The sequence below is a fragment of the Rhineura floridana genome, chromosome 2 (genome assembly GCF_030035675.1).
Source record: "Rhineura floridana isolate rRhiFlo1 chromosome 2, rRhiFlo1.hap2, whole genome shotgun sequence".
In the NCBI taxonomy this organism is placed as follows: Eukaryota; Metazoa; Chordata; class Lepidosauria; order Squamata; family Rhineuridae; genus Rhineura; species Rhineura floridana.
In genome coordinates this window covers 11,736,951-11,757,893 of record NC_084481.1, presented here as the reverse complement: position 1 = coordinate 11,757,893, position 20,943 = coordinate 11,736,951, and the positions used below count along the sequence as shown (strand labels likewise).

The 20,943-nt window shown below is 45.5% G+C and overlaps 1 protein-coding gene across 1 annotated transcript in view; it reads right to left on the bottom strand.

The window, feature by feature from the left end:
- FASTKD2 (FAST kinase domains 2) overlaps window positions 1-20,943 on the bottom strand; it is a 37,483-nt gene that overhangs the window by 15,320 nt on the left and 1,220 nt on the right. Inside the window, exons 2-3 of the mRNA XM_061607796.1 lie at window positions 17,175-17,996; window positions 13,913-14,016 (exon numbers count right to left, since the gene is read on the bottom strand). Coding sequence (XP_061463780.1) covers window positions 13,913-14,016; window positions 17,175-17,897 — 827 coding nt within the window. The 5' untranslated portion in view covers window positions 17,898-17,996. The remainder of the gene's footprint in view (window positions 1-13,912; window positions 14,017-17,174; window positions 17,997-20,943) is intronic.

Sequence of the window (20,943 nt, the reverse complement as noted above, 5' to 3'; positions counted from 1 at the left end):
TGCTTTATAGATTACAGCAAAGCCTTTGACTGTGTAGAAAAACTATGAAATGAAAAACTATGGAATGCTTTAAAAGAAATGGGGGTGCCACAGCATCTGATTGTCCTGATGCGCAACCTATACTCTGGACAAGATGCTACTGTACAGACAGAATATGGAGAAACCAATTGGTTCCCCATCGGAAAGGGTGTGAGACAGGGGTGAATTTTATCACCCTATTTGTTTAATCTATATGCAGAACATATCATACAGAAAGCGGGATTGGACCAAGATGAAGGAGGTGGGAAAATTGAAGGGAGAAATATCAATAATTTAAGATATGCAGACGATACCATACGACCACCAGAAGCCAGTAATGATTTGAAACGAATGCTGATGAAAGTTAAAGAGGAAAGCACAAAAGCAGGACTACAGCTGAACGTCAAAAAGACTAAAGTAATGACAACAGAAGATTTATGGAACTTTAAAGGTGACCATGAGGACACTGAACTTGTCAAGGATTATAATACCTCGGCACAGTCATTAACCAAACTGGAGACAATAGTCAAGAAATCAGAAGAAGGCTAGGACTGGGGAGGGCAGCTATGAGAGAACTAGAAACGGTCCACAAATGCAACGATGTATCACTGAACACCAAAGTCAGGATCATTCACACCATGGTATTCCGATCTCTATGTATGGATGTGAAAGGTGGACAGTGAAAAAAGTGGATAAGAGAAAAATTTATTCATTTGAAATGTGGCGTTGGATGAGAACTTTGCACATACCATGGACTGCAAAAAAGACAAATAATTGGGTGTTAGAACAAATTAAACCAGAACTGTCAGTAGAAGCTAAAATGACGAAACTGAGGTTATCATACTTTGGACACATCATGAGAAGACATGATTCATTAGAAAAGATGATAATGCTGGGAAAAACAGAAGTAGAAAAAGAGGAAGGTCAAATGAAATGGATTGATTCCATAAAGGAAGCCACAGATCTGAACTTACAAGATCTGAACAGGGTGGTTCATGACAGATGCTCTTGGAGGTCACTGATTCATAGGGTCGCCGTAAGTCATAATCGACTTGAAGGCACATAACAATAACATGAATGTGGCAGTTTAAATGTCATACTTTCCACTTTATATTAACATTAAGAAAAATACTACAGTATTAGTAATTTTACAAGCCTACAGTGGAGGACTGGGATTGTGCTTACCTTCTGTCCCCAGGCATGCATACCTGTCCCTGGGCACACCTGATAATCACCCACTGGACATTAAAGAAAGAACAGGTATGTAGTTTTGGGGTGCTCCAGGATCCATCAGTCATTGGTGACCTCTCTGAGGCAAGGAGGGCTGTGGCCAACTTCAGTTATTATTATTTTAATGTATTACCCACCCTTCACCCTAAGGTACCAGGATGGGTTACAACAATTTAAAATGCAGTATTAAAAATTAAATTACAGTCACAAAAGTTGGGTGGGTCCTAAAAATATACATCTCAGGTGTCAAAGGTGCATCTTCAACATTTGCCAAAAGCTGCAGAGTGAAGGTGTCAGACGCCCCTCTGTGGGGAGGCAATTCCACAACTTAGGCACTTGGTATGTCAACTGTGCCTTTTCCTGGGCAGGGACAGCTCAGACACTGTGATCCATGCAGTGGTGACCTCACTGATGGCATTCTGTCATGTGGAGCGACGCTTGGGTCTGATTTGGAAGCAGTAGCTAGTGCAGAATGCACTGGCTAGCAGGGACTGCCTTGCCCTGGCCAGACCCAGCTGATCAATGAGACCATCGAAAGATGTCCTGTTGGTCATGCCACAACCTGCAGACTGCCATCTGGTGGAAAAATGGGAATGGGCCTATTCCATGGTGGAATGCTCTCTCCTCTGTTATCAGGGAGGCATCGTATCGAACATGTTTCAGACACTTGCTTAAAACATTTTTGTCCAGGCATTTTCTGAGTGCTAATTGTTTGACTAGACTGTTCTGTATTTTCAGTTCTTGAGGTATTTTGAATGTTTGTTGTTTGTTTATTTATTATTTGATTTATATCCCGCCCTTCCTCCCAGCAGGAGCCCAGGGCGGCAAACAAAAGCACTAAAAACACTTTAAAACATCATAAAAACAGACCTTAAAAAACATTAAAACAAAACAACTTTAAAAACATTTTTTTAAAAAAAGCTTTAAAAACATCTTAAATAAAAAGGGTTAAAATATATTGTTTAGGGGGGAAAGTTTTAAAAAAACATATTAAAAAGCAATTCCAACACAGACACAGACTGGGATAGGTCTCAACTTAAAAGGCTTGTTGAAAGAGGAAAGTCTTCAACAGGCACTGAAAAGATAACAGAGATGGCGCCTGCCTAATATTTAAGGGGAGAGAATTCCACAGGGTGGGTGCCGCCACACTAAAGGTCCGTTTCCCATGTTGTGCAGAATGGACCTCCTGATAAGATGGTATCTGCAGGAGGCCCTCACCTGCAGAGCGCAGTGATCGACTGGGTATATAAGGGGTAAGACGGTCTTTCAGGTATCCTGGTCCCACGCTGTATAGGGCTTTGTACACCAAAACTAGAACCTTGAACTTGGCCCAGTAGCAAATGGGCAGCCAGTGCAATTCTTTCAGCAGCGGGGTGACATGTTGGCAATACCCTGCCCCAGTGAGTAGTCTCACTGCCACATTTTGCACCAGCTGCAACTTCAAGGGCAGCCCCACATAGAACGCATTACAGTAATCCCGCCTGGAGGTTACCAGTGCATGGACAACAGTGGTCAGGCGATCCTGGTCCAGAAACGGCCGCAGCTGTCTTATCAGCTGAAAATGGTAAAAGGCACTCCTAGCCACTGAGGTCACCTGGGCCTCTAGTGACAAAGATGGATCCAGGAGCACCCCCAGACTACAAACCTACTATTTCAGAGGGAGTACGACTCTATCCAAAGCAGGCAACTGACCAATCTGACAGGGATTCCATCTTGAACCTGCGGTACTTCACGGACCTGTTCAGGTGTTTGAGATCTAGGACTGCTCTCCGGGAGAGATCTCGTTTGGGGAACTGTAAACAAGACTGAATAGACGCCTGAGCCATGCTGTGACTGCTCGATTTCCTCTATGGCATGGATATCCATCAGGTGCTGCACTGTGGCTGAAATGATGAGCCTTCTTGACTGATCTTTGGGTACCTTGGATGGGAGGAATCTGTGGCATGGTGGATGGGAAAATTCTATTGAATAGCCCCTAGTGACTGAATCAAGGACCCAGGTATCTGCCCTGATGGCCCTCCAGGCGGGGGCAAACAGCAAGAGTCGGCCCCCATGTCTGTGGTGTCATTGATGTTGGTGATGGCCACTACACTTGGGAGTGTTATGAGGCTAGTTAGGCCTGCCCCCTGGTTTTGGCTTGGTCTGTAGTCCCTTCCTCTTGCTGCTTGCCTTCCCAACCGAAAGGAATGGTAGGAGTTGTAGGGGGCATATCTTTTCTGGCCACGTCTGTTCTCCTGTCTTGTCGTCGTCAGACAGGGCTTTCTTTTTTCCTTGGGGTCTATGAGCACCTTGTTCAGGGTCTCGTCACCAAAACGTTTATCTCCAGCGTATGATCTGGTAGCGAGGATGGCCTTCGCTGTATTATCTGCATCCCATTGTTTTAGCCAGATTGAGCGGCATGCCACGATGTCGGCAGGCATGGATCTGGCTGTAAATTGAGAAGCGTCCAGAGTGGGGTCTGCAATAAAGGATGTATGAAGCTTTAGTAGCGACTTTCTGGCATTCTCTGGGTCCTGGTCAGGATTGTCCAATAGCTCGTCCAGCCAGACCAAGGCGGCCCTGGCAAAAGCTGAGGCAGTGTTGGAGGCCCTGAAGGAAATGGAATTAGCCTCATGAGACCTTCTCAAGGCGTAATCCAACCAACGCTCCGTGGGGTCCTTGAGATGTGTCTCCCCTTCTTTGGGAAGGATGGATCTTGACACGAGACCAAGGACTGGACTGTCCACAGACGGGACTCAGAGAAGCTCCATAAAGTCAGGCTCTATGGGGTAGAGCCTGTTAGCCGGTGCCCTCCTAGTACAGGAGCGTAAGGGGGCATTCCATTCTGCCGTGGCGTTCTTGCGAATTGGGCCAGGCATTGGGGCAGACAGACAGGGTGGTGGTCATTCCTGCTCTGCCTCCACTGGGTCGCCCCTGTCGGTCCCTGGTTTCTCTGCTCCTAAGACGAACCAAACTCTCTTCAGGAGGGGAAGATAATCCGAAGACTGAAAAAGACGCTGTAGAAGAGGGCCCGGTCTCTCCTCCTCCAAGTCTGTGCTCCACTCTGCCTCCGAAAAACTCCTGATCCAACGAGGGGTAGTACTCCTGGAGGTGCTTGTGATGTTCCTATATTAATGTATATATGGTAAGTGTTGGTTGTTTAGAAGATACATGGTAAGTGGAGTGAAAGAGGAGGGGGAGTGAATGGGCAGTAGAATGCTAGATGATTGGCTGAGTGTTTAAAATGGCTGAACGTATAAAAGGAAGAGTGAGAGTGGAAATCTGGGGGGAGAAGAGAAAGAGTGGGTTGTTTGGTGGGGTTTGAGAGAGTTGTTTGTCAGGAGAGAGTGGAGAAGGAGGGGGGTGGAGTTCGGATTAGTATTGAGTAAAACCATATGCTTATGTGCCTTAAGAAGAAATCTTGTTAATCTTGTTAGCTTTGTTATCTTTAATAAATACTTAATTTGGTTTACCAAAGGCCTGATCCTTGGCTGGGGTTTCACAGACCAGAAGGGAGGGTAAGGTAATGACCAAGGCTGAAGGGAAACTGTAACAAATGGTGGCAGCGGTGAAGAGAATAACAATATCAGTATTCAGAGTCTCTGGGAATACTAGTATTAGGACGTGACTGGTGGTTGCCTAGCAGGGGGATCTGTTGAGATCTGTGCTAGAGTGGGGAGAGAAACAATAAAATAAAGGACAGTCCGGACTGGTGGAGTCCCTGGTGGTGCCTAGTGACAGGCAGTAGCCACGCGCAGATAGGAACCTGACAGGGAGAGCCAGGGAAGGGCGTCACAGTGCCCCCCTTGAGGTCTGCCTCTTGACATGTCAAAGAGACCTGGAGACAATTCCCCTTCCTCCTCTGAAGTGTGGGAGTTCCACTGTATGCTTAGGCTTGTGCTTAGCTTTTCGCCCTCTAGTGGTGCCAGTGTTGGAAGGATGGATGGCTACCGTCGCTTGTGTGGAGCTGGTGCCGCCGGCTAGTGGGCTAAATAAGGCCTCCTTGAGCCTCTCTATCAGCTGGTCTGAAAGCTCCAATGGAGGTCTCTGGCTTAAAGTTGAGCAGCTCGACGATCGTGTTGATCGGGCTGTTTGATGTGATACCCCTCTGGATTCATTGTCTGAGGCCTCTGAAAAGGCTGTATTGTCTGTTTTCTGCCTTGATGGACCTGGCTCCACGAGTTGTTGTGCCATCTCTGGCGTGGGTCCTTGTACCTGCTCCTCATGCCCCCTGTATCTAGCCCTGTTGGTGGACTAACTGGGAGGCCCCATCTGATGTATCTTCCTAGCCTTCTTGGCCTTGGGCGGCTCCAACCACATCCTGTTGGATGGTGAGGACTGCGGGACGCCCTGTCTGGCAGGGGAAAAAGTCTGGTTCACCATAGACTGAGGGACCATGTAGGGTGATTATGAGGAGCTGCTCTGCCCACTGCCGCGTTTGGCGAGGGAGGAAAGCGTGTAGACCCGGAATGTCACTGTCAGGGTGCAGGGTTGGGGTCCTGGGGATTCAGAAGAACTGGAGGGAAGGGAGGGGGTCACTTCGCCAGAGTGGAGTGAAGACGAAGCAGAGGAAATTCCAGAGATAGAGTTGCCTAGCAACGGGGACCTTGAAAGCTTAACAGTTTCAGAGCATTCCCTTGAAGTTCCCACGTCTCTTCTCCGAAGCTCAGAACAGACGGGGGAAGAGGGAGGGCCGCCCAAGACAGAGACAAGCAAAGAAAAATCGCAAGACAGTTTAAAACCTGCCCCCCCTTTCCCCCATACCGGAGTCGGAGACTTCAGAAGAGGAGGGGCCCGTGCTTCCCCCGTCACCACGTACTCGAAGACAGTTGAAAAGACAAGAAAGGAGTGGGGGAAGGAGGGTGGTGACTGAGGTGACGTTGAGGCGGAGTGAAAGACTTCGCTCCCGTTTGGCCCCTTCTTAAGAGACAGGCGGGATAGCAGTCCCTTGCTCTGTCAACTCTCTTTCTACGTCGCAGGACCTGTAACTCTGTGTTGCTTCATGAGAAGGCGCAGTCTCTGTTTGGATATTACCTTAATAAAAACTGAATTGCTTTCAACCACCAGTCTGATTCCTGAGTCCCATCCTGGGCCTGACAGCTTGACAGAGCCACCTAAATCACCCTCAACGCTCTCTCCACTTGACCGTGACAAGATGGAAAAGGGAGCAGCGGGGGGAACGAATCCCACTTCTGAGACGGAAGAAGTGAGACTTTTGAGGACTAATGTGGCTGATTTGCAGACGGATGTTCAAACCTTGTTGGCAGCAGTCAAGGTGCTGAAAACGGATAATCAGGCCTTGAAAGCCACAGCCGCTGCGGTAAAGGTTCCCATTGGATTACCCCCAAAGTATGCGGGACAGACTGATCAGTTGGCAACTTTCGTGGCTCAATGTGAGTTATACTTGGATGTCAGGAATGCAGAATTTCCGGGTGATGGGGCTAAAGTGGCCTTCATGATCAGCCTCCTGGAGGGAGAAGCTGCAAAATGGGTGACTCCGTATCTGGTGAGAAAGGATGCCCTCCTAGGAAGATACAGAGGATTTATACAAGAAATGACCGAGATGTTTCAAGACCCGCAAAGAGCTGAAACAGTAGCGTGGCAGCTAGGCGCTCTGAAACAAGCAAAAGGGACTGTTTCCGAGTACACTAATGCTTTTAAAATTTTGTCCCAGGAAACTGGTTATAATGATGCAGCCTTGATGTTTATGTACCGGAGTGGACTAAATGCTGAGATCCTGGATGAGCTGGCCAGGACCACCCCCACCCCCGCTGACCTGCCAGGGCTAATCCGGCTGTGCCTGCAGATCGATCACCGGCTGGAAGGAAGGCGCCTGGAAAAGAAACAGGAGGTCCCGAGATATTCAGCCTCGGCATCCCGCAGCAAGGCCCTTTCCACTTCAGGAACGGCAGGTAATGCAACAGAGGGACAGGGAGGGGCTAGGCCAAGACTGTCAGAAGAAGAAAAAGAGAGACGACGTCGAGAACGTCTATGCTTTTATTGTTCGAAACCGCCAGAGACTGTGGACTGAAAAGGGGGAAAGCAGAGCCATCGGGAAACTAAAACACCCAGTTCACGTGCAGGCCGCTGGGGGCAGCGTTGTATAAAGGCCCTCCAATGATCCAACCTCCCTCCAAAGGAGTGTTGGTCCTACCTATTCGGATTACAACTTCCCAAGGAGTGGTGTTTAATTCTACTGCATTAATTGACAGTGGAGCCTCCACAAATTTTATTGATGCAAAGTTAGCCAAGCGTTATGGAATTTCTAGGTGGAAACTGGACGCTCCCCTAGCTGTGGAGATCATCGATGGGAGACCCCTGAAGTCAGGAGGGGTGACACAAGCCACGGAGGAATTGAAACTTCAAATTCCTGGGCATGAAGAGTTCATTTTGCTGTATGTGTCAGATCTCTCGAACTTTGAGGTGATTCTGGGAATGCCCTGGCTACCCAAGCACGAACCCAAAATAAGTTGGAAGGAGGCGGTGGTGTGGTTCACCTCTCAGTATTGTCAGGAGAACTGTCAACCAGAAGGAATCAAGAACACCTTAGCGGGGGCAGTGCAAGAGATCGAGCAAGTGATCCTCCCTTTGAAGTACGAGGAATTCAAAGATGTATTTGATGAAAAAGAGGCAGAGACTTTACCCCCCCCCACCGCCCTTACGACTGTGCGATTGATCTCGTGCCAGGAGCCAGCATCCCATCGGGAAGAATTTACTCTCTCACAGAGACTGAGAGGGAGGCCCTGAAGGAATTTCTGGAAAAGAACCTGAAGCGAGGATTCATACGTCCCTCACAGTCCCCCGCTGGAGTGCCCCTGTTGTTTGTGAAGAAGGGGGGGAGCTCAGGCCTTGTAACGACTACCGTGCATTGAATCAGATCACCATCCCTAACAGTTACCCACTGCCCCTGATTTCAGAGCTGCTAGACCGACTGCGCTCAGCAAAAATCTTCACAAAGTTGGATTTAAGAGGAGCGTACAATCTGATCAGGATGAAGGAGGGACATGAATGGAAAACAGGATTTCTGACTTCTTACGGACAGTTTGAATACTTGGTCATGCCGTTCGGGCTTTCGGGGAGCCCAGGCGTGTTTCAAAAGTTCATGAACGACGTGTTCAGAGACCTGTTGGACACGTATGAAATTTGTTAATTAGATGATATCCTGGTGTTCTCAAAGAATCAAGAAGACCATGATCAGCATGTGAAAACTGTGTTGAGGAGACTGAGAGAGAATCATCTGTATGCTAAGCTAGAGAAATGTGGATTTGACCTCGAGTCTTTGGACTTCCTTGGGTACCGAATCTCAGCGGGGGGAGTGGAGATGGACCCAGGGAAAGTGAGTTGTATATTGGACTGGGGTCAACCCATCACCAAAAAGGATGTACAACGTTTTCTGGGGTTTGCCAATTATTACAGAAAGTTCATCCCAGGGTTTTCCAAATTAACAGCTCCTCTGACTGATTGTTTAAGGGGAAAGAAGAAATTTCAATGGACAGAGAACGCTACAAACGCCTTTGAGGAGCTGAAAAGAAGATTCGCTACTGAGCCCATTCTGCGCTTTGTCGATCCAACCCGCCCCTTTGTCGTGGAAGCCAATGCTTCAGATTTTGCCATCGGGGGGGTCCTTCTGCAATTAGACCAAGAAGGAAAGGAGCTGCGCCCCTGCGCGTACTTCTCTAGAAAGTTAAAGCCCGCAGAGAAGAACTATACAGTATGAGAGAAGGAACTACTAGCCATCAAGGATTCTTTTGAGAACTGGAGACAATATTTGGAGGGGGCCTCTCATCAGATTGAAGTGCGCTCCGACCACAAGAACCTGGAAAGCCTACAAACAGCCAGAAAGACCCAGAAGTAAGTTTCCATTGGCGAGATGGACTGTTATGGTTTAAAGCAGCCAGGTATGTGCCAGAAGGGGAATTAAGACTCAGAGTCCTACGTCAGTGCCATGACTCCACCGCGGGGCACTTTGGGATTTACAAAACCATTCAGAACGCGGCCAAGGACTTTTGGTGGCCTAAAATGCGTCGGGATATTGAGGACTATGTAAAATCCTGTTCTGTCTGCGTGCGGGCGAAAACACAAACAGGAAAACCAGCAGGGCTGTTACAACCGCTACCTGTCCCAAACGAACCCTGGAAGGACCTTTCCATGGATTTTATAACTGATCTACCAAAGTCACAAGGAATGACGGCCATCCTAGTAGTGGTAGATTTACTCACCAAAATGGCGCATTTTCTTCCTTGCTCAGGGGCCTTAGAGGCAAAAGAAACAGCCAAGTTATTCATCAAGGAAATCTACCGGTTGCATGGATTGCCAAACAGTGTAGTCTCGGATCGAGGAACTCAGTTCACAGCTAAATTTTGGAGAGCAATGTGGAAACAGCTGCAGACGGAGCTGTTCTCTTCAGCTCATCATCCCCAGACAGACGGTCAGACGGAACGCCTGAACGCTGTTTTGGAAAGATATTTACGTTGTTATGTGTCCTACCAACAGACTGACTGGGTGTCATATTTGCATTTTGGGGAGTTTGCCTATAACAACTCCTTGCACTCCAGCACTAAGCAAACCGCGTTCTTCGCTAATTATGGATTTCATCCTAAAGCCTTCCCAAGCAGCTCAGAGGGGGTGCTTGTGCTGGCCGCAGGAGACTTTCTGAAGGAATTACAGGCTGTGCAACAGACGTTGAAACAGCAGGTAAACGAAGCCAAGACGGAGTACAAGCGAGTTGCTGATCTGCACAGGAGAGAGGGCCCCTTCAACCAGGAGACCAGGTATGGCTGTCTACCCGTTTCCTTCAGATGCCAGGCAAATGTAGGAAATTACAAGACAAGAGGGTGGGGCCTTTTGAAATAGAGGCTCAAATTAATCCCGTGGCGTACCGACTGAAGTTACCAGACACGTTTAAAATACACCCTGTGTTTCATCGATCTCTGCTAATGAAAGCAGCCCCTCCCAGTGATTTACGGCCAGAGGAGCCTCCAGGGGCTCCGCTCATGGTAAATGAGCAGACTGAGTTTGAAGTAGAGGAAATCCTGGACTCCAGAATAAGGCGTAACAAACTGCAGTATTTGATTCACTGGAAGGGTTATGGGCCAGCAGATAGATCTTGGGAAGCTGAAACTGATGTGCATGCTCCAGATTTGGTAAAACTTTTTCACCAACGTTTTCCCCACCGCCCCAAGCCAGTCGGGGGGGGCACAGCATGGGAGAGGGGATGATGTCAGGGTGCAGGGTTGGGGTCCTGGGGATTCAGAAGAACTGGAGGGAAGGGAGGGGGTCACTTCGCCAGAGTGGAGTGAAGACGAAGCAGAGGAAATTCCAGAGATAGAGTTGCCTAGCAACGGGGACCTTGAAAGCTTAACAGTTTCAGAGCATTCCCTTGAAGTTCCCACGCCTCTTCTCCGAAGCTCAGAACAGACGGGGGAAGAGGGAGGGCCGCCCAAGACAGAGACAAGCAAAGAAAAATCGCAAGACAGTTTAAAACCTGCCCCCCCTTTCCCCCATACCGGAGTCGGAGACTTCAGAAGAGGAGGGGCCCGTGCTTCCCCCGTTGCCGCGTACTCGAAGACAGTTGAAAAGACAAGAAAGGAGGGGGGAAGGAGGGTGGTGACTGAGGGGACGTTGAGGCGGAGTAAAAGACTTCGCGCCCGTTTGGCCCCTTCTTAAGAGACAGGCGGGATAGCAGTCCCTTGCTCTGTCAACTCTCTTTCTACGTCGCAGGACCTGTAACTCTGTGTTGCTTCATGAGAAGGCGCAGTCTCTGGATATTACCTTAATAAAAACTGAATTGCTTTCAACCACCAGTCTGATTCCTGAGTCCCATCCTGGGCCTGACAGTCACCTGGCCACTGTCCTCTGTGACGACTGTGCTCTGCTCGCTGCCGTGATAGGCTAGGGAGGAGAGCGTTGGGCTGGGTATTAGTCGGATGCTTGTCCTCTAAAAAGGCGACTCTACTCTGCCTGCTTCCACGATTGGCGAAGGGGGAGAGTGCATAAAACCGGGTTACAGCCGAGTGGCTATTTCCTATTGAGGCTTGCTCTGCCCACTACCATGACTGGTATTGGGTGGGAACCTTGAGTTCTCAATTACGACCAGCTAAAAGTCCTCTATGGTGACTCCTTCGCTGTACGCCCAGTCCAAAAAGGGACAGAAAAGGAGGAAGGGGAGCAGAAAAGAGACTGTGCTTGTGAAAATAGTGATTAATTTTTTTTTTGTGCACCGGGGGGGCTCTGTGACCCCGGATTTGCCCAGATAGTGGAGACAGAATAGCTCCATCACCCCCACTTGAGCTGCTGGTGAGGGCGGTAATGCCCTGCCAGATGTCCAAAGCAGCAACGTGGGGAGGTGGATGATGGGAAGGCTGCCGAACAGCTGAGCACCCAAGTGCTGAATGGCTAATCATGGCACTGCTCAGGAGCAGCCAGCCCCAGGAATTAGGAGAGCTGGTAGGGAAGCTAGCGTGGCAGCCACGAAGACGGGGGGGCGCACCAGGCAGCTGATCACAGCACCACCGAACAGGTGATCATGGCGCTGCTTGACCAGCCCTTGGAATCAAGGGAGGCTGGTGGGGAAAACAGTGGCGGTAGCCGCGAAGTTGGGGTATGTGTGCAGGAGTGAGTAGAGCAGCCAGCCCCAGGAGAAAGCTGGTGGTGAGGCTAACGGTGGTAGCCGTGAAGGTGGGGGGGAAGCCAACCTTGCAGCCGACCGCAGCAGATGCATCGCGCCTTCAGAAAAAGAAAAAGGGCCAGGGTGGGGTTCACGACCACGTGGCCCCGGTGGCTCCTGAAAAACTTTTAAAAACAAAATGGCGCCTGTTTGCACCAAAAACAAAGAAGGAAAAATCCTTCATTAAAAATCGCAGAAGGAGTTTAAGAGGGGGGGAAAGACAAAATTCCCCACTCCATCACCCAAGCATTGAAAGGGGAAAGGAAAAAACAGAAAGGGAAAGAATAAAGAAAGGAGTTTAGGAAGCACTCACACAGGGAGTAGGACTAAGACATCTGCCTTGGACCAGGACAGGAAAGGAACCGGGGCCTGCAAGCCAGCAACGCCTAACTACTTCTTCAAGCTGCAAGCTTCAGTGCATTTCCTGTCCTTGAACACTAGATGGCCGTCCACTACCCATGGATGGACTGGCATCCAGGGAAAATGAATTTTTTTCAGTTTGATCATTTACAGACTGCTTAGTATGAAAAATTTCTCAAAGTGGTTTATAATAAATGAAGGAATTATCATCAAGTTTGAATTGGGCCTACTCACTTAGATGCAATCAGTGAGATTATTACTACTACTGCCACCTCTCTATCATTCAGGTGTGAGATGCAACACATGTAAGCTCCTGCCCACATAGGCCTTCAGTCATAATATTCAATCAAATCAGTGAACCAAACTGCATCTCTTTCTTTAGCCAATCAATACATTTGGGTCAAAAGCTGCTAAAAGCTGAGAAATGTAGAATTTTAAAAACTGCTTTACAAGTTATCCAACTCACTTAAATTCAGTTGAAAACTTTTTTTCCTGGCCTATTTTCCTTACTATTCCATGACATATCAATTATGATGGCATTATAGCAGGGGGTTACCAGAATTTGGGTGACCTAAAAATTAGTTTTGGTGACTGGCAGCTGGGTTACTCAACAGGTAAGAGTTGAAAAGCTCTTTATTGAGAGGTGATATTTGTACTTGCACTTCAATCCAAGCCAAGTTTTTACTTGGAAGGAAGAATAGAGTTCAATGGACTACTTCCAACTGAAAATACTCAGGACCACAGCCCTGCTTTTTTAACAGTTCCAGGTAAAATTTAACAAACATTATTTTATGTGGAAATAATGTAAATTGGGACATGCGTCATTAAAATGTTTGTACCTGCAAGATATAATTTTTACCATAAACATTTTGAGTCATGATATGTTGAATTGGACTATGAAGTTAATAGTTTGACCATGCGTATTTACTTAGAAGTTCCACTAAGCTCAATGGGCCTTACTCTTAAAAGTATGCATAAAAGTGTACCATACATTCTATTTCATTTTCTGAATCAACTTCATACAAGTGTCCTTGATCTGAAATCACCTTAATTCCTAAATAACTCACTGAGGATTTAATCTACTTAAACTGAGAGTGTTAAACAATCTCATTCTTTTGATTTACTAGCCCTGCTCAGACTAAAACCGTGGCTTAGTATTATGCAATGTGTCTTTCCCATCTTCCTCCTCCTCTGGCATAGCTGTAAGAAGGTCAGAAACTTTTGCTTCCATTTTCAATTAATCAGAGTGTAGTGTTACATCCAAACATAAATAGTGGTTAATCTTAACTATAGTTTATTGAAACAAGCTAACTTCATAAATCTCAGATTGAAGTTTTGTTTCAGTAAACCATACTTAAGGCTAACCACAGTTTGTCCAAGTTTGTACACAACACTAAAATGAGTAAAACAAAAGAAGCAAACGTTTCTATGTCCTCCTCAAAGCCAAGCCATGAGGAGAAAGAGAGGGAAGAGCATATTAGGATGACTTCTGACCAACAACCCCACCCATTCCCCCTTAATTTGTGTCACACTGCACTGCATGTAGCTGAAGCTGTAAATTAATGGCAAAAAAGCTCTTGTACAAATATGTCACTCCTAAATGAGTACCACTGTGCAAACACGATGCTATAAGAAGTCAAGATCTTTTTTTTGGCTTACTGCAATCCAACTTGTAGAGCTTCCACATTCTTGGACTTCTGCATTCCTTGCAAAGTGGTTGCAATAACCGAGAGACATCGGTCATCAAATTCATTGAGGCGCTCCTATTCAAAACACAAGAAAATCCAAATTTCAGTGTAAAGGGGAAAGGTTTTCAGTCTTACAATGCAATCCTTCACATGTCTTCTCAAAAGTAAATCTGATTGGGTTCAATGGGGCTTACTCCCAGGCAAGTGGGCAGAGTCTTAAACAGAGTTTAAACAGAGAGATAACGGTCACTTATTCTTGGACAAATGCATTTTCATTTCAAGCTTTAACAATGACTTGCTTATCTCACATTAACAAAGGGTACTTATCTTGATAAGATTACCTAGCTTTGCATTCTTCAAAATAGAAATAGGGCATGAGGAGATTCCTGTGTGCAAAATGTACATTACAAGCTTAACAGGAGCCTTCAACAACACCCTGTCCACCATGGTGGCTTGCCACACCGCTGATAGCCTAAGTAGAGTCAAAATTACCCTCAAGTGACTAAGCACGGTTCTACTGCTATGGGGAAAGAGTTACAAGCATGCAGTGCTGCATCACTATCTTGTATTCTTCACCCAGTCTCTTTATTGCTAGAAGGGAAACAAATAAGACCCCAGGAGCAGATTGCACAAGATTGTGTGACACAGAGGTAGTAAAGGCTTGTTCCCCTTCTCTGGCTCTAGTCTATGGAGAGGTGGGAGAGGAATTAGCATTTAGGCTGCTCTCTGGAAACACAGTTCAGTATTACTGCCCAGGAGGAGAGACAACCACCAGGGATGATTGGAGGTGGCAGCACACCTTCTCTGCTGCCTGGCCCTGCTGAACATTCTGGTTTGTATACCCTGCCAAAGTTGATGAGTGGGATTACGACAGCTCTGGATCTCCCCATGTCTTTCTGCCCCCTCCTTTCAAACCCATCTGTGCCTATAGTCCGGGGATGGGGAACCTGTGGCCCTCCATATGTTGTTGGACTACAGATCCCATCATCCCTGACCACTGTGGCTAGGGCTGGTGGGAACTGGTCCAACAACATCTGGAGGGTCACAGTTCCTCAGCCCTCCTTTAGCCTGAAAAAGTAAGAATTAATACTGAAAAGGATCAGTGGGAATCTAAGAGACAAACATTAAAACCTCTTTTCCCCTTGGCTGCTTTTCTCGCTCGTTTCACAGATTGTAAGAGATGAACATCCATAGCGACGCAGCTGTTTTGGGAAAAGCTGGCCTAGTGCATACCTAGCACTGTTAATAACATTTAGGAAGCATCCACAGCAGGGGTTCCCAACCTGTGGTCATGGGGGTCCATTAACTTGGCACAAAAAAAATCATTTTCCAATGCAATAAAATAAATTGTATTTGTTTATTTATTCATGGGTGTCCATAGCTGCCATCAGATTCGCAAAACAGTCCATGACCCAAAAATAGTTAAGAATCACTGGCCTACAGAATGCCAAGGACTGTAACAGATGCAAAAGTAACACAGCCTCAACCTGAGAGGCTTATACTCAAATGCTAAATGTGTTACATGGCAAAGCAGTGGACATGCTTTCAAAGAGTACAAGATGATGCAGATAAGACCAACAAAAAAGGGAGGACAGGAACAGGTTTGAAGCAGCAGCAGTTGAGATAAGAAATAATAAATAATAATAATAATGAATTGTATTTCTAGGCCGCCTATCTGGCCGCACAAGCGGCCACTCTAGGCGGCGTACAAGATCAAGTAAAATACAACATACAAACTACATAAAAACCCAAGAACTACAATATAAAACGAAACCGAACCCACCCACAGCTAAAACCAATGGCACCCAAAAGAAAAAAGAAAAGGAAAAAAAGATAAATAATAATAAATGGACAATAGACACAGCGGGAGACAGGGAAGCTACAGTGATAGAAAGCCATTCGTAAATAAGCATTTTAAATAGGATTTTGAGGGGGTGAAGGGGGGATGGAATATTCCCCCAGTAGAGGTGTCAGCTTGTGAGAAGACATGTGGAGCCCGTGCAGCAAACAGAATAACAACTGCATATTTGCTGCAATATAAACTGATCATCTAGAAAGGCCTCAGACCCTCATTTTCCTTGCTCAGATGTAACATTTTCTCCACAGATTCTGGGCGGACAACCCAGAATGATTCTTCTGGCTCATCAAATGTGCAAACCTTTTGCAAAAAGAACCTCTTGGAACCACACACTTAAGCATTATGGAGTTCATGTTCTTGTTCAAATGCACCTTATTAACTCAAACCAAAGATTCTAGATCTCACGCCGATGTGATCACCTACAGCGTCTGTGCACATACTCTGTGTCCTGCTTTACATTATATGTGACTACCTTCAACTATCTTTACTTTATTTGATGAATTTATACCACCTTTTAGAAAGTCTTCCAAAAAGGCAAATAATATATATAAGAGTAAACATATCACTATAATAAAAACAGCAGAGAAAAAAGGATTTATAGAAGCCATTCAACATACATTGATTTTTGTAAAAAAAATCCTAATCATAAAAAGGCTCCATGATGGAAGAAAGGTGGGATGTAAATGTAAGAAAGCAGAATATAAATAAATGGCTTCCTGATTAAAACTTGGTATGGTACAGTGACTAAGGCCGCAATTCAATGCATGCCTACTCAAAGGTAAACTCCATTGGGTTCAATGGGACTTATTCCCAGGTGTGTATTGTATTGTAGCCTGAGACTGAGCTATGAATCAGTAAGAATCTCATCTCTGTCATGAATTCATTATGTGGCCTTAGGCAAGCCACTTGCTCTCAGCCTCAGCCCCCCTCCATCTGCAATATGGTGGTAATAAAATTTATTACCATATGCATGGCCCCACTGACAAGCAGGGCTGTGGAGTTGGAGTCGTGGAGTCGGAAGCAATTTTGGGTGGAGTCGGTAGAAATGTACCGACTCCGACTTCAAAATAAAAACTTTCATAGGAATTTAGGAAAGTTTTCTTGTTTAGAAATTTTAATCAAATAAATATATTTTATGTTCTATCAATCTAGCCTGATGATTCATGTGGTGGTAATGAAATGCCTTGTGCTACCATTTTACTACAGTAAATTTGTTATTACTAGTTAATATACATTTGCCATTTATGAAGGAGTCTGAGTCGGACAGCAGAAAAATAGAGGAGTTGGAGTTGAAGGTTTGGCGTACCGACTCCACAGCCCTGCTGACAAGTCTGTTGCTTCATTCACTACTACACTAAAGATTTCTGTGGCTTACCTGGCATACCCTCAGCAAGGTCTGAACCAACAGGGTGTTCTGTGGGATGCCCAGTTTTACAACAGCGAGCAAGCTGTACACCAAGTCATCATGCCACATGTACTTGGCCTCCTGCATCACACGTTGACATAGCTGGCTAAATTTAGGGTGCTCAAACATCAGTTGTCTCTCATAACATTTCTGGTCTTCTGGGAGTTTTTTAATGAGATTCCACATAGTGGCAAGACAGTTACTGGTGTACTTTTGTGCAACTGGAAATTTTGAAAGGAGATCTAGTACATCACAGGGAGCTGTACATCCTCGAAGCTCATCAAAGAATTGCTGAGACATGTTTCCTTCACCCTTTTCCTCCACTGCACTTTCAACTTCCTTTGGGGATCCCAAGAAACCAGATGGCGCTTGGGTGGGTGTGACAGTCATTAAGTCAGCACCTTGCACATCATCACCTAAGAGGGCATTAGCAGTTTTCGGTTCATTTGCATGGGCACCAACTGTATTAATAGTCAGAGTATCTTGAGAAAAAAACCTAACAGACGATTGGAACCAGCAAGGAGATACATACGACAGAAGTCGGCTCATGTAAATACTGCATACAGCACTTTTATGTCCATTAATTCCCAATGGAAATGCCCTTCTTGCAGTTCTCGAAAAAGGATGCAGTACATAATAACATGCCTGCAACTGTCTCATTGTCCTTATAAAATAATCCAGGTTCTTATTCATTTTGCTCTTTAGTGTGCTGTAACGACTTGTTCAAAGAAAACAACTTCATAAAATTCTCAGTGCACAGATGAGCTGGCCAGAAGAAAGTAGTGTAATTACCTGTTGAAAGAATACAAAATGGCTGTTTCATCAACATTATACACTTGCAATTTCATCATCAAATGTACAAACACACCTTTGACACAGAATAACTAAAATAATTCTAAGAAGCATTCTTGTCTACCACAGTCAATCATTAACAAAGTTAATGTTTCTCCACATGGCATGATGTTCTAATTGTAATATTGAATCAAACGTGGGTGAAAGAAAAACTGGCAGGATGACTTAGCTACCTTGGCACCAGGAAAATGAGACACAAACTGTGGACACTCCACTCCCAGGTGAACTAAACTTAGCATTTTGGGAGCATAGTAGAAAAAGAGAAGCCTCAGTTGCATTTTTGATAACACTCTGATGTAAACCAGAGTGTTTGATAACACTCTGATGGAACAGGATAGAAAGAGATCAATCAGATTCTTGTTTTGATACTTTACTGCTTACTGAATGGGCATTTTTTAACCTGCCTATGCCAATAGCTTAGAAAGTAGGTTGGTACTTTTTCTACCCATTTGCTCTCTCCCAGTCTTGCAGCTTTGCACATTTAGAGGATTGACTGAGAAAGTCACAACTACAAGAGAGAATCTTTTCTTAAGAACATAAGAACAGTCCTGCTGGGTCAGGCCAAAGGCCCATCTAGTCCAGCATCCTATTCTCATAGCAGTCAACAAGATGCCTATGGGAAACCTACAAGTAGGACCTGAGTGCAACAGCGCTGTCCCCACTGCAGTTCCCAGCCATTGGCATTCAAAAGTACACTGCCTCCAACAGTGGCGGTCGAACTTAATCAATGTAGCTGCCTGCCACCAATAGCCTTGTTGTTGTTGTTGTTGTTGTTATATGCCTTCAGGTTGATTACGACTTATGGCAACCCTATGAATCAGCGACCTCCAGTACTATCTGTTATAAACCATCTTGTTCAGATCTTGTAAGTTCAGGTCTGTGGCTTCCTTTATGGAATCAATCCATCTCTTGTTTGGTCTTTCTCTTTTTCTACCCCCTTCTGTTTTTCCCAGCATTATTGTCTTTTCTAGTGAATCATGTCTTCTCATTACGTGTCCAAAGTATGATAATCTGTTTTATCATTTTAGCTTCCATACACAGAGATCAGGAACACCATGGTCTGTATGATCCTGACTTTAGCGTTCAGTGATACAACTATGCATTTGAGGACCTTTTCTAGTTCTCTCATAGCTGCCCTCCCCAGTCCTAGCCTTCTTCTGATTTCTTGATAGCCTTATGCTCCACTGATTGTCAAATTCCCTTTCAAAGCTATCCATATCCACATGTAGTGGCCCACTACATCTTGTGGGAATGAATTCCAAAGTTTAACTATGCACTGTGTGAGAAAGGGCTTACTTTTGTCTATCAGGAAACTTCCAACACTCAGTTTCATTGGATGACACTGGGTTTATTTTTTATTTTATTTTTAAAACTTATATACCGCCTGACTAGCAATAGCTCTCTGGGCGGTGAACATAGATACAATAAAATACAATATGGTACAAAAAACTTCACAGTCTAAAATCAAATATCACAGTCTAAAACAGCAAAGGCTCAGAATCAAGTTTCAGACATTACAATACATTAACAAAAATTAAAATTAAAAATTAAAATTAAAATGCCTGGGAATAAAGGAAGGTTTTAACCTGGCGCTGAAAGGATGACAACGTCGGCGCCAGGCGGACCTCCTCAGGGAGACTATTCCACAGTTCGGGGGCCACCACTGAGAAGGCCCTTGATCTTGTCGCCACCCTCCGGGCCTCCCTATGAGTCGGAACCCGGAGGAGGGCCTTCGTAGCAGACCGTAGTGTACGAGCCGGTTCATAGCGGGAGAGGCGTTCCGACAGATATCGAGGTCCCGCGCCTTATAAGGCTTTATAGGTTAGTACCAACACTTTGAATTTGGCCCGGAAGCATATTGGGAGCCAGTGCAAGCGGGCCAAGACAGGTGTTATATGGTCAGACCGCTTCGTTCTTGTTAGCAGTCTGGCTGCCGCATTTTGCACCAGCTGTAGCTTCCGAACCGTCTTCAGAGGTAGCCCTACGTAGAGCGCATTACAGTAATCCTGTAGGGTTCTAGAATTATGAGGGGGGGGCTTCTCTTTATTCACTTTCTCCTTTTCCAGCTCTACAATACCTTTTCTGAGGCAAGATGACCAGAACTCTACATAGTATCTGAAATGTGATCACACATTTCTTCTTCTCTCATAATATTAAAATTTGGGCTCATCTATGAAATAGATTTCCAGAGGCATAGCCATGTTAGCCACTTGCAGAAAAAATAACAGTCTTCTGGCAGCCTAAAGACTAACAAAGATATTATAGCATAAGTTTTATTTGATTACAATCCACTTCAGATTCATGAAGTTGCAGATCCTGAGTTGCAGATACACATATGTGGGGAACAGAACTGTAAACAGCAAGGTCAGAAAGAAATGGAAGGCAGAAAAGTACAAATAGTGTTATGCATTGGCACTGGTAAGCCAAGCAATACATGAAGTGTGATTTTAAAAAAAACCTTGATTCTGATTCAATCCACAAGTGATACCACTAAACCTGTTGGTGCACTGTACTGTCCTTCACACAATGCATAACTAAGTTATGGAACTCACTGCCAACAGATGATGTGATGGTAACCAGGTTATGCAGCTTTAAAAGAGGACTGGACAAAAATACAAAGACGACATTGAAAAATGCCTATTAGCCATGTTTACTAAAGTACCTCTGTGTGTATGTGTGTGTGCACTGGAGCACCAACAAAAAATAGAGAGAATGCTGTTAGTGTCAAACAGACATCACAGGTTGCCGATTTGAAAATGGGGGGGGGGGAGTACATATGCAACCTTTGTAAGGATAGAATGGAAGGGTGTTGGTATAATGATGTGAGCTCCTTGCAGAAAAGGCAGTATATGTAACAATAAATAAAAAAGCTTCCCAGAAGCAGCTG